Source organism: Salmo salar, chromosome ssa01 (assembly GCF_905237065.1).
Source record: "Salmo salar chromosome ssa01, Ssal_v3.1, whole genome shotgun sequence".
NCBI classification, from domain to species: Eukaryota; Metazoa; Chordata; class Actinopteri; order Salmoniformes; family Salmonidae; genus Salmo; species Salmo salar.
The window spans coordinates 121,048,995-121,062,175 of NC_059442.1; the positions used below are offsets into that span (position 1 = coordinate 121,048,995).

A 13,181-nucleotide genomic window follows, 5' to 3' on the forward strand; every position below is an offset into this window, starting at 1 on the left:
GTCAGCCTATGTGTGGTGTTCCATGAGACTTTTGAAAAAAACATGCAGGGCTTGACATTACCCTGCTTATCCAAATGTTGTTGTTTGATGCAAGAAACCACTTTACAAAATAAAATGCATTATTATTCCCATACCATTATTACAGAGAATCAGATAAATTATGCTACCCTCTGCCTATTGGCGACTTAGCTTATTCAAGACAGTGTCAAAATACAACACTGCCCCTTTAAGCCATCAAAAAAGCTCTTCAACCGACTTGCTTTTCAAAGTTGTCTAGAAATGCAAAAATGTTTTGTTCTTGTAGGAAGCAACCACTCCCCCATTGTTGACTGGACTAATAACTCACTAAATAGCAAAGAATATGAACACGTGCAGTGGCGGCTACATGCTGCTCTCGCTTTGATCTCAAAACAAGTGCATCTAGTCAAGACCGCCCATGCTGTCCAGTTCAAAGTGAATGGCACAGATCCATATACGGCAATTTGCATATAGGCCTACTGCAGCTCTGATTGATAATGGCGAACCGGTCTGTGTAGAGTATGGGCTGAGTCATGCATGTCAATGAAATAGAATCCTACACCAATGAGAGCTGCCTATAAGAAAATCTCTTGCACAGTTAGTTTTGCATACCACGTCTTGCATTGTTCATTTTGTTTCGGTATGTTACATTGAAAGTGACTAATATCGCATTGATTCGAGCACAATTCAGACAGCACAGCAAAATGTTGATAGTATTAACTAAAGGGGAAAACTCTAGAAAGCTGAGCGAAGTTTAATCTCGTGTTTCTCTGCGCAGATGCGCAGTCTAAGGGGAGCTGCCCACCTGCGCATGCGCGCAGCTTAAAACAGCCTCAATTCGTCAGGGCATGGACTCTACAAGGTGTCCAAGTGTTCCATAGGGATGCTGGCCCATGTTGACTCCAATGCTTCCCACAGTTGTGTCAAGTTGGCTGGATGTCCTTTGAGTGGTGGACCATTCTTGATACACACAGGAAACTGTTGAGTGTGAAATACCCAGCAGTGATTTAACACGTGATCATAACTTTCACCTGGATTCACCTGGTCAGTCTGTCATGGAAAGAGCAGGTGTTCATAATGTTTGGTACAATCAGTGCATATTTCCACACTATGAGGTTGGAATAATACTGTGGAAATGATGATAATGCCCCTTTAGTGTAAGAGCTGTTAAAAAAACACCTGAAATTTCTGCCTGTTTTGGTGGGACGGTAAATTAGACCACTCCCAGACAGTCCCAGCTAAATTCTTGCCTGAGAAGCAATTTTTATTTCATTTGGACCATTTTAATTGCAAACAATCACACTAAGGTACTTAATTGTTACCCAGAAAGTATTTGATATTGAGATAAAAATGGCTGCATTAGACCTTTAAGGGTTTTTCACCAACCTTTTGGGTGAAAATAATTATACAAATAAAATACAATTGTAAAAGCTAACTGTCATTAACAAGTTAACTTTGACAGCCCTAATACAAATGTATTGTCCCTCAAGGGGAAATTCATTACTTCAGACGAGGAGAAACTATTGAGATGCAGCCACAAAGTAAATTTCCTACCTTGAAGAAGAAACCCAGTCCTGACTTCTGTTCTCCGTCTGCCGAGGTGTCCCCTATATTGGAGTCTTTTTCTTCCGACGGTTCCTTCAGGTCAGACAGATCTACCTCGATCAGCTGGCCTTTCCCTCGACCTCCCTCCTCGCCGTGCTCGTTCTCCTTCCCTGAGCCGCTACGCTCCCGCCCTTCCAGCTCCTCAGCCACGTCCACACAGTGGGGTGTGAGAGGGGCGCCATAGGGGGTTGAATCCTCAGGGGGGGTATGCTTAGGGCTAAGGGTGGGCCCGTCTCTGTGGCTGCGCTGGTTGGCCTCATCTCTGATCTTGAAGGTGGTGCTACGGAGAGTGCCTCTCTCCAAGGCCCTGGGGCTCTCTGTGAATATCACGCAGGTGGGGCTGCTGTTCTGACTCCGGTCCCTATCCTGCTCCCCTCGGGAGGTGGTGTGCCACCCTGGGGAGCGCCTTGGGTCTGTGTTGGATGCGGGGGTGCTGGTCTTGGAAGCCGGCCTGCCATTTTCCTTGGTCAGTTTGAGTTCTGCGGGTTTGGTCCTGGGGCTGCATCCGGAGCTCAGTTTGGGAGGGCGGCGGGTGGGCGGAGCGGTGGTGATGGTCTCCATGAAATGCACGGCCGGGCGGAATTTGGAGTCGGTGGGGGTAGCACTGGAGTCTGAGTGAGCGGTGGGGGTAATGGTGGAGTCTGAGGAAGGAGTTGAAGAAGTGTCTTGGGTGGGTGTAGGGGCAGATGGTAGGGATAGAAGGGAGGCGGCATGCGGGACGCCTAGGGGTGACTGGACGCTCTGCTTTATCAGACGGTCCTGCTGTAGAGACAGCTGCATCATCTGTTGCTGAATGGCACCGATGGCTTCATTCAGCAACTCTATGGAGCGGCTACACTCACTCAGGTCTGGCTCGACCCCCGCCTCGTCCGGCGGCCCTGCACCGCCACTGTTTGTTCTGTTGTCCCTGTCCCTCTGCTGCTGTCCCTCCTTCCCCTGACCCTTCAGGACATCCAAACACGAGTCGCCCCTGCAAGCCTTGTCCTTGCCGGCCGTCTGATATTGGGTCTCTAGGTGTTTGAGGGGCTGGGGCAGCGTGTTGCTCTTGCCGCCCCCCTTCTTGACAATGTTGAGGAAGGCAGCCTTGCCCAGCTTGAGTCGCTGGCACGCCGATATGGTCTCCATCTTCTTCTTTTGGTGCTCTATGGCGCGCCGCTGCTCCTCCAGCTGCATGTGGAGCTGCACCAGCTCTGAGGCCAGGACGTTGGTGGTGCCACCCTCCTTCCTGACCCGCAAAGCGCCGTCTTTAGCCAGCCGACATGGGCTAGGAGCCTGCAGGCACCACAAGCCTCCTAGAGTGTAGGGGGCGCTCTCCGAGCCGTCGGGCGTGGTCTTTTGGGAGCTGCTGTTATTGGAGCAGCCGTCAGGAAAGCTATTGACCTTTTGGTGGAGCTTGCGCTCTGCAAAGCTGGTCATTTGCACGGTGCCGCTGTTGCACACACTGCTGGCCCAGGACGCCGTGCTAAGGCAGGGGCTGGGCGGCCCGCTCCAGGCCTCAAGGCCTTCCTTGTCCTCGCGCTCGCACACCTTCATGTCCTCCCGGAGCTTGGCCGACTCGCCCTCTCCCCCCTCCGGTTCCCCTTTGCTCTCCCCTCCCTCTCCCAGGCACTTCCCCATGACCCTCCTCACCACTTCCTTGGCCAGCTCCATCTGATCCTCCTCCTCTTCCTCCTCTTCCAGGTTTGCAATCTCAGAGTATGAGTCCTGGCCCACCCAAGCTGTAGTAATGGTGGTGGGGAAGGGGCTGTGGCTTGGTGCCTGCCCCAAGAGGGCCGTCGCCTGGTCCCCGGGCTCCGGTGACAGGTGGAGGAAGAAGCCACAGGACTGCTCCCTGGTGATGGGCTCTGCTGCCCCCATCAGAGGGAGCTGAGAAGAACCCGTACCCTCCTTCATGGGTGGTCTGAAGGGACCAGAGGTGGCCTCCGCATTGGGGATGGGGGTGAACGTGCAATTAAGACCCTCAGTGGTTCTCTTAAAGACCGCTTTGCTTGTACTCTCCCCGCTTTCCTCCTCCTTGTTCAGGCTGATGCTCTTCTCTTTGGCAGTCTTAAAAACGGCTGGCGTCAGGGGCTCCAGGTAGAAACTCTCAGCCTGGGGGTCGGGGTGAGGGGCAGCGAGGCAGTAAGTGTGCCGAGCGCTGGACACTCTGGAGGTCACCACACTCTGGACCTCCAGGTCGTCCTGCTCCATTTCGTAACTCTCGGGGGAGGCGCGGGGGCCGTAGCACCTGGCCAGAGCCGCCGGGGGGATGATGGCCACCAGCTCTTCCTCCTCCTTGTCCTTGAAGCGGATGTGGCCCATCATTTTCTGAGCGTTGAGCCTGCAGGGGGGCAGTTGTACAACCACCCCCATCCCCGGCCCACCAAGCATGTGTTTGGGGGTGACGCTGATGATGTTGGATCCCAGGCTGTCCTTGCTGATGGAGCGGGCCAGGCTCAGGCCATCGCACTCTCTCTCCAGGGGGAAAGGCTGGGAAAGGGGTCTGGGTGGGGAGGGGAGGGGGTGAGATGAAAAGAGGGGAGGAAAGAGGAGAAAGATCAAGGCAAGACCATGATACTGCCATAACAATATCTTTAAACATCACTATCTAACAGAGACAGAGGTGAACTTGAACATGCAGGTGGAAAGGGTTCTGAGAAGAATGAAAGGACACTGTTGTCGTTCACCTTCCCTAGCTGCACATACTTGAAATCTCGCTTTTATTTTCTCTTGTTTCAGCATACATTACCTCTGTCTTCTCTCTGGCCAGGCCAGGATTGACCCCTGAACTTGACTGTCCACACGTGACAGAGAGTTGGACCTGGTTCTCTGCCCTAAACACAGACACAAAATATTAAACAATAGCCTTATTTATGCATCAGCCTTTGTGACATTATGGGATTGAGATAAAATCTAAAATTGTGATGAGCATTACTCATTGAGGAAAATGAACTTGACTAATTTACAGTAAGTCTGAAGTTGTGCTTCTCATGTTGGTTAACTCAAGGATCCTCGGATCTCCACCGAACTAGGTAAATCTGCTTTTATTTTTAAAGCAACGCATTGCTGAAACCAAATACAAAATAAATTACAATTGGATGTTCTGGTGATAACGGACCTTTTTATTGAGGAATGTCATTGTTTTTCTTAAATATTTGTATTGTGCTGTATTTTACTTGTTTTATATTGTTTTTGATTTTGTCTTGTGAAATTGTGTATGCAGGGCTCCATTGTGAAAGAGACCCTAGTCTTAATGGTGGCTCCCTGCTTAAATAAAAGGTCAAATAAATGCCAGATTCACACTATAGGACCAAACCAAGCCGTGCTGGTACAGTTGTGCTAGTACAGTTCAAGTCAATCTTACCTGAGGCGTCATCCTCCTGTATGGACTTCTGCTGCCTCTGTCTCAGGGGGAGTAATAAGTGTGAGGGGCTAGACGCAGGACTGACTTTGGTACTGCAAAAGAAAGAAATCGGGCATTATAGTTTCCCAAACACGCACACAACAGGGTTTGCGTCAGGAAAATTTGGCGCCGGACAATTGACCGGGAAGATTTGAATTTATCGGACATTTGAGAAATGTACCGGTTATCCATATGCATTGGGTGTGTAACCCATTAGGCCACCCACCCACACAACTAGCACCATCAATAAACAAGGGATATTGACAAAATGAGCCACATTTACATGTCCTTAAAAACAGCCTATAACTGATTACACTATTCCTTGTGTTTCGATGTGTAGCATATGCAAAACTTTATAACCTGTTGTTTTATTGGTTTTTACTTTCCTAAAACAATGGTTGTCCATCTCACGGTTCAGCTGTCAGAGATTTGGGCACTAAATGTGTCAGGGCAATGCATACGTAGGCCTATTGGCTTAAGCATCCACTGTATTCTATTAATATTTTAACAAACAAATATAAAGGATGAGAAGCTTAGGCCTAGTCAGACAGACAGACAGACAGACAGACAGACAGACAGACAGACAGACAGACAGACAGACAGACAGACAGACAGACAGACAGACAGACAGACAGACAGACAGACAGACAGACAGACAGACAGGCAGACAGACAGGCAGGCAGACAGGCAGACAGGCAGGCAGGCAGACAGAGAGATCGAGATATGCCGGTGGCAGTCTACGACACCAACATGAATTTCTTTATACTTGTCAACTACTGCATCTGCTATACAGATATAGGCATACAGAAGGAGGCTAATTCATTTGTAGAATATTTTCTATAAAGACAATATAATGATTAACTCTGGTAGGCCTAAAACAATGGTTCCCTCACTTTTCATAGTCTCGTACCCCTTCAAACATTCAACATCTAGCACCAGGGTCAGCGCACTCTCAAATGTGTTTTTTTGCCATCATTGTAAGCCTGCCACACACACACAATAAATTTTTTATACATAAGAATTTGTTTTTGTCACAACCCGGCTCGTGGGAAGTGACAAAGAGCTCTTATAGGACCAGGGCACAAATGATAATAATCAACCATTTAGCTCTTTTTTTAGCCATCTTACATATAAAACCTTATTTGTTCATCAACAAATGTGAATAATTCAGCACAGGTTAATGAGAAGGGTGTGCTTGAAAGGATGCACATAACTCTGCAATGTTGGGTTGAATTGGAGAGAGTCTGAGTCTTAAATCATTTTCCACACACAGTCTGTGCCCGAATTTAGTTTTCATGCTAGTGAGGGCAGAGAATCCACTCTCACATTGGTACGTGGTTGCAAAGGGCATCAGTGTCTTAACATCGCGATTTGCCAAGGCAGGATATTCTGAGCGCAGCCCAATCAGAAACCACTTGTTACGATTTCAATGAGGCACTCTTGTTCAGATATCGGTAAGTGGACTGGAGGCAGGGCATGAAAGGAATAACGAATCCAGTTGTTTGTGTTGTCCGTTTCGGGAAAGTACCTGTATAACGAGTGCGCTGAGAGTCCGGAAGCAAGTACAGGGAGTGAGTGTTTTAATTAATTAATAAATAAACAAAACAATAAACAACGCACCGACAAGAAACAGAGTCAATAACACCTGAGGAAAGAACCAAGGGGAGTGACAGATATAGGGAAGATAATCAAGGAGGTGATGGAGTCCAGGTGAGTGTCATGAGGCGCAGGTGCGCTTGACGATGGGGACAGGTGTGCGGGATAATCAGCAGCCTGATGACCTAGAGGTCAGAGAGGGAGTATAATCAGCAGCCTGATGACCTAGAGGGAGTATAATCAGCAGCCTGATGACCTAGAGGGAGTATAATCAGCAGCCTGATGACCTAGAGGGAGGAGAGGGAGTATAATCAGCAGCCTGATGACCTAGAGGCAGGAGAGGGAGTATAATCAGCAGCCTGATGACCTAGAGGGAGGAGAGGGAGTATAATCAGCAGCCTGATGACCTAGAGGCCAGAGAGGAGGGATAATCAGCAGCCTGATGACCTAGAGGGAGGAGAGGGAGTATAATCAGCAGCCTGATGACCTAGAGGGAGGAGAGGGAGTATAATCAGCAGCCTGATGACCTAGAGGGAGGAGAGGGAGTATAATCAGCAGCCTGATGACCTAGAGGCCAGAGAGGAGGGATAATCAGCAGCCTGATGACCTAGAGGAAGGAGAGGGAGGATAATCAGCAGCCTGATGACCTAGAGGTCAGAGAGGGAGTATAATCAGCAGTCTGATGACCTAGAGGGAGGAGAGGGAGTATAATCAGCAGCCTGATGACCTAGAGGCCAGAGAGGAGGGATAATCAGCAGCCTGATGACCTAGAGGAAGGAGAGGGAGGATAATCAGCAGCCTGATGACCTAGAGGGAGGAGAGGGAGTATAATCAGCAGCCTGATGACCTAGAGGAAGGAGAGGGAGTATAATCAGCAGTCTGATGACCTAGAGGTCAGAGAGGGAGTATAATCAGCAGTCTGATGACCTAGAGGAAGGAGAGGGAGGATAATCAGCAGCCTGATGACCTAGAGGTCAGAGAGGGAGTATAATCAGCAGTCTGATGACCTAGAGGGAGGAGAGGGAGTATAATCAGCAGCCTGATGACCTAGAGGGAGGAGAGGGAGTATAATCAGCAGCCTGATGACCTAGAGGAAGGAGAGGGAGTATAATCAGCAGCCTGATGACCTAGAGGGAGGAGAATCAGCAGCCTGATGACCTAGAGGGAGGAGAGGGAGTATAATCAGCAGCCTGATGACCTAGAGGAAGGAGAGGGAGTATAATCAGCAGCCTGATGACCTAGAGGGAGGAGAGGGAGGATAATCAGCAGCCTGATGACCTAGAGGGAGGAGAGGGAGGATAATCAGCAGCCTGATGACCTAGAGGGAGGAGAGGGAGGATAATCAGCAGCCTGATGACCTAGAGGCCAGAGAGGAGGGATAATCAGCAGCCTGATGACCTAGAGGAAGGAGAGGGAGGATAATCAGCAGCCTGATGACCTAGAGGGAGGAGAGGGAGTATAATCAGCAGCCTGATGACCTAGAGGGAGGAGAGGGAGTATAATCAGCAGCCTGATGACCTAGAGGGAGGAGAGGGAGTATAATCAGCAGCCTGATGACCTAGAGGCCAGAGAGGAGGGATAATCAGCAGCCTGATGACCTAGAGGAAGGAGAGGGAGGATAATCAGCAGCCTGATGACCTAGAGGTCAGAGAGGGAGTATAATCAGCAGTCTGATGACCTAGAGGGAGGAGAGGGAGTATAATCAGCAGCCTGATGACCTAGAGGCCAGAGAGGAGGGATAATCAGCAGCCTGATGACCTAGAGGAAGGAGAGGGAGGATAATCAGCAGCCTGATGACCTAGAGGGAGGAGAGGGAGTATAATCAGCAGCCTGATGACCTAGAGGGAGGAGAGGGAGTATAATCAGCAGCCTGATGACCTAGAGGAAGGAGAGGGAGGATAATCAGCAGCCTGATGACCTAGTGGCAGGAGAGGGAGGATAATCAGCAGCCTGATGACCTAGAGGGAGGAGAGGGAGGATAATCAGCAGCCTGATGACCTAGAGGGAGGAGAGGGAGGATAATCAGCAGCCTGATGACCTAGAGGGAGGAGAGGGAGTATAATCAGCAGCCTGATGACCTAGAGGCAGGAGAGGGAGGATAATCAGCAGCCTGATGACCTAGAGGGAGGAGAGGGAGGATAATCAGCAGCCTGATGACCTAGAGGGAGGAGAGGGAGGATAATCAGCAGCCTGATGACCTAGAGGCTGGAGTATACGTGACAACCTGCGTAATTGCACACCCAGCTCACTAAGGTGCTTCGCTATATCACATTTGACATCGTCCGTAAGCTAGAGTTCATTTGCACACAAACAAAATCATACAATGAATGAAATACCTGTGTTGTCCTTGTTAAAGCAGACAGAGAATAGCTCAACTTCTTAACCATAGCCTCAATTTTGTCCCGCACATTGAATATACTTGCGGAGAGTCCCTGTAATCCTAGATTCAGATCATTCAGGCGAGAAAAAACATCACCCATAAAGGCCATTCGTGTGAGAAACTCGTTATCATGCAAGCAGTCAGACAAGTGAAAATTATGGTCAGTAAAGAAAACTTTAAGCTCGTCTCTCAATTGAAAAAGACGTGTCAATACTGTTCCCCGTGATAACCAGCACACTTCTGTATGTTGTAGAAGCGTTACATGGTCGCTGCCCATATCACTGCATAATGCAGAAAATACACAAGAGTTTAGGGGCCTTGCTTTAACAAAGTTCCCAATTTTCACTGTTGTGTCCAAAACGTCTTTCAAGCTGTCAGGCATTCCCTTGGCAGCAAGAGCCTCTCGGTGGATGCTGCAGTGTACCCAACTGGAGTTGGGATCAACTGCTTGTACGCGCGTTACCACTCCACTATGTCTCCCTGTCATGGCTTTTGCGCCATCAGTACAGATAAACACATCTTGACCGCCAAAGTCCATTTGATGTCATAAAGCTGTCCAGTACTTTCAAAATATCCTCTCCTGTTGTCCTGGTTTCCAGAAGAGGATGGCTTCCTTAATTGACGCCCCATTAAAGTAACAGACATACAGTGGCTTGCGTAAGTATTCACCCCCCCTTGGCATTTTCCCTATTTTGTTGCCTTACAACCTGGAATTAAAATAGATTAGCTAACACAACGTGCCATTGGAACACAAGAGTGATGCTTGCTGATAATGGGCCTCTGTACGCCTATGTAGATATTCCATAAAAAATCTGCCGTTACCAGTTACAATAGTCACAACATTAATAATGTCTACACTGTATTTCTGATCAATTTGATGTTATTTTAAAACGGACAAAAAATGTGTTTTTCTTTAAAAAAAAAGGACATTTCTAAGTGATCCCAAACTTTTGAACTGTAGTATATAGTATATATATATAGTATAATATATTTTCTTATGTAACCTTTATTTAACTAGGCAAGTCAGTTAAGAACAAATTCTTATTTATAATGATGGCCTACTCCGGCCAAATCCGGACGACGCTGGGCCAGTTGTGAGCTGCCCTATGGGACTCCCAATCACAGCCGGATGTGATACTGCCTGGATTCGAACCAGGTACTATATTGACACCTCTTGCACTGAGATGCAGTGCCTTAGACCGCTGCGCCACTCTGGAGCCCAAAAATGAGAGAGTGCAGCAGCAGGCCCCAGCGAAACAGGTACTTTGGCATGTAGACATTTTGATTACAGGAATCATGAGGATAATGTACTTTACTGTTTGACCAAATCATGGTTTTAGCCTCCTATAAAATAGGACGTTTTTAGTGAGGTGAATGAATCTGAATCTGCAGCCCGCACCGATGCAACCGATAAATGTTTGAACTCTCACAGCCAAGTCAAAGGGTCGCAGTCTAAAGCCCTGCCTTTTAATCTTTTCACTATATTTTACTTCAATGAAAAAGGCCTCCAACTTCGCCATCAACAGCAGCCTAGGCCGAGGCTCCTCTCTCGTTTTCTCTCTCTCCTCAGTAGCAGGTCAGCTCTGGACAATTTGGCCGGCTACAATTTTATTTATCGACTTTATTTATTTTTAAATCGGCCAAAAGCCAGCAATTACCAGCTAACAGAAACCCTGACACACACAAGCATGCCCGCACGCCCGCCCACCCGCCCACACCCGCGTGAGCAAAGGCTCATTCCAATCCTAGCAGAAAACTAAGATAACAAACAGACAGAAACAGAAAAGTGAACAGAGTTTCAAGTAGTACCTGTTACAGATATCTGGGCTTTGGGACGTTGTTATGACGTCAGGAAAGCCAGGTGTGGCCAGGAAGCTGCGTTTGGTAGCATTGGAGATGGAGACATGGGGGCGGGAATTCTTGGGCTGCAGCAGTGACCTCACTATGAGATTGATGGCAAAGAGTGTCAACCAAAACACTGAGGAACCATATAGATTAGTGTTCTTATGAGTGGCTCAAAGTCAAATTCTAAAAATCTGATGAAAACATTGGCTCTGGATGAATGAAAGGCAGTAGCACATATTATACAACAGTGTAAAATAATATATTATAAGAAGAGAAATACAATGTCTGTACCGTCTTTGACTTCTTGCAAGTCCCGGGGCTGGACAAAGTCGGGCTTGAGGATCTCAAACCACCAGAATAGCTCTGCGATGAACACCATGACATTGTGCTTTGGAAAGATGTCAGAAACAACAGAGTCAACACCACAACATCGGGGAGTGTTTAAATAACTGGTAACTGCCAAAATAATGGAAACACTTAAGCAAACGAGGGATACATAGTGTATTGAGACAGCGTTTTCCACGACCCAAAACACAAAATTATGGAATTTCTTGTGGAAGAATGGAACTCTATTGGAGGGATGATAGAATGTGTCAATGTGCATTGAAGCTGTTCTGGCCCAAATGCCTATTAAGACCCTTTATGTTGGTGTTTCCTTTATTCTGGCATTTACCTGTATGTCTGCTAGTAGTGCAATGAGGTCCTGTTCAAATGCTTTCAAGATGCATCCTACTTCCCTCTTTATAGAACTGGCCAATGTTCTGAGAGGATTGGATAGGTTAAAGCCATGTAATAGAACCCCTTATTTAGTTTGAATCACAGAAGGGAGGGAGTAGAGATGTACATTAAAAGTATTCAAAAGGGTCTCTTTCTCAATTTGTATTTCCTCACTTCCTCACCTCCTTCTGAAACACAATGGAAGAGGTCTCCCCCTCTGACCTCCTCCTTCAATGCGCTATGAGAAGCAATGAGCGAGGCTAATCAAGAAAGAATGATAGCCTCTGTTTCTCCACTGAGGTAAAGTAGTAGAATGGGGGCTCACCTTCAGCACTGGGGGAGCATACATCACATCTTCTGGGCGCAGGTGGAAGCTACGGTTCAGGTACTCATTACAAAACTCCCTCAAGAGCTGAATGTTGTACAGGCTGTCTGCTATGGAGGACACCACTTTCAGGCAAATATCTGGAAGACACATATACTGCTAAAAAAAATAAAGGGAACACTAAAACAACACATCCTAGATCTGAATGAATGAAATAATCTTATTAAAAACTTTTTTCTTTACATAGTTGAATGTGCTGACAACAAAATCACACAAAAATAATCAATGGAAATCCAATTTATCAACCCATGGAGGTCTGGATTTGGAGTCACACTCAAAATTAAAGTGGAAAACCACACTACAGGCTGATCCAACTTTGATGTAATGTCCTTAAAACAAGTCAAAATGAGGCTCAGTAGTGTGTGTGGCCTCCACGTGCCTGTATGACCTCCCTACAACGCCTGGGCAAGCTCCTGATGAGGTGGCGGATGGTCTCCTGAGGGATCTCCTCCCAGACCTGGACTAAAGCATCCGCCAACTCCTGGACAGTCTGTGGTGCAACGTGGCGTTGGTGGATGGAGCAAGACATGATGTCCCAGATGTGCTCAATTGGATTCAGGTCTGGGGAACAGGCGGGCCAGTCCATAGCATCAATGCCTTCCTCTTGCAGGAACTGCTGACACACTCCAGCCACATGAGGTCTAGCATTGTCTTGCATTAGGAGGAACCCAGGGCCAACCGCACCAGCATATGGTCTCACAAGGGGTCTGAGGATCTCATCTCGGTACCTAATGGCAGTCAGGCTACCTCTGGCGAGCACATGGAGGGCTGTGCGGCCCCCAAAGAAATGCCACCCTACACCATGACTGACCCACCGCCAAACCGGTCATGCTGGAGGATGTTGCAGGCAGCAGAACGTTCTCCACGGCGTCACCAGACTCTGTCACGTCTGTCACGTGCTCAGTGTGAACCTGCTTTCATCTGTGAAGAGCACAGGCCGCCAGTGGCGAATTTGCCAATCTTGGTGTTCTCTGGCAAATGCCAAACGTCCTGCACGGTGTTGGGCTGTAAGCACAACCCCCACCTGTGGACGTTGGGCCCTCATAACCACCCTCATGGAGTCTGTTTCTGACCGTTTGAGCAGACACATGCACATTTGTGGCCTGCTGGAGGTCATTTTGCAGGGCTCTGGCAGTGCTCCTCCTTGCACAAAGGCGGAGGTAGCGGTCCTGCTGCTGGGTTGTTGCCCTCCTACGGCCTCCTCCACGTCTCCTGATGTACTGGCCTGTCTCCTGGTAGCGCCTCCATGCTCT

At 48.1% G+C, this 13,181-nt stretch overlaps 1 protein-coding gene across 1 annotated transcript in view; it reads right to left on the reverse strand.

The window, feature by feature from the left end:
* Window positions 1–13,181, reverse strand: part of LOC106560554 (calmodulin-regulated spectrin-associated protein 1-B) — a 166,854-nt gene that overhangs the window by 36,436 nt on the left and 117,237 nt on the right. Inside the window, exons 7-12 of the mRNA XM_014123552.2 lie at window positions 11,869–12,008; window positions 11,118–11,214; window positions 10,791–10,923; window positions 4,967–5,058; window positions 4,352–4,436; window positions 1,573–4,105 (exon numbers count right to left, since the gene is read on the reverse strand). Coding sequence (XP_013979027.1) covers window positions 1,573–4,105; window positions 4,352–4,436; window positions 4,967–5,058; window positions 10,791–10,923; window positions 11,118–11,214; window positions 11,869–12,008 — 3,080 coding nt within the window. The remainder of the gene's footprint in view (window positions 1–1,572; window positions 4,106–4,351; window positions 4,437–4,966; window positions 5,059–10,790; window positions 10,924–11,117; window positions 11,215–11,868; window positions 12,009–13,181) is intronic.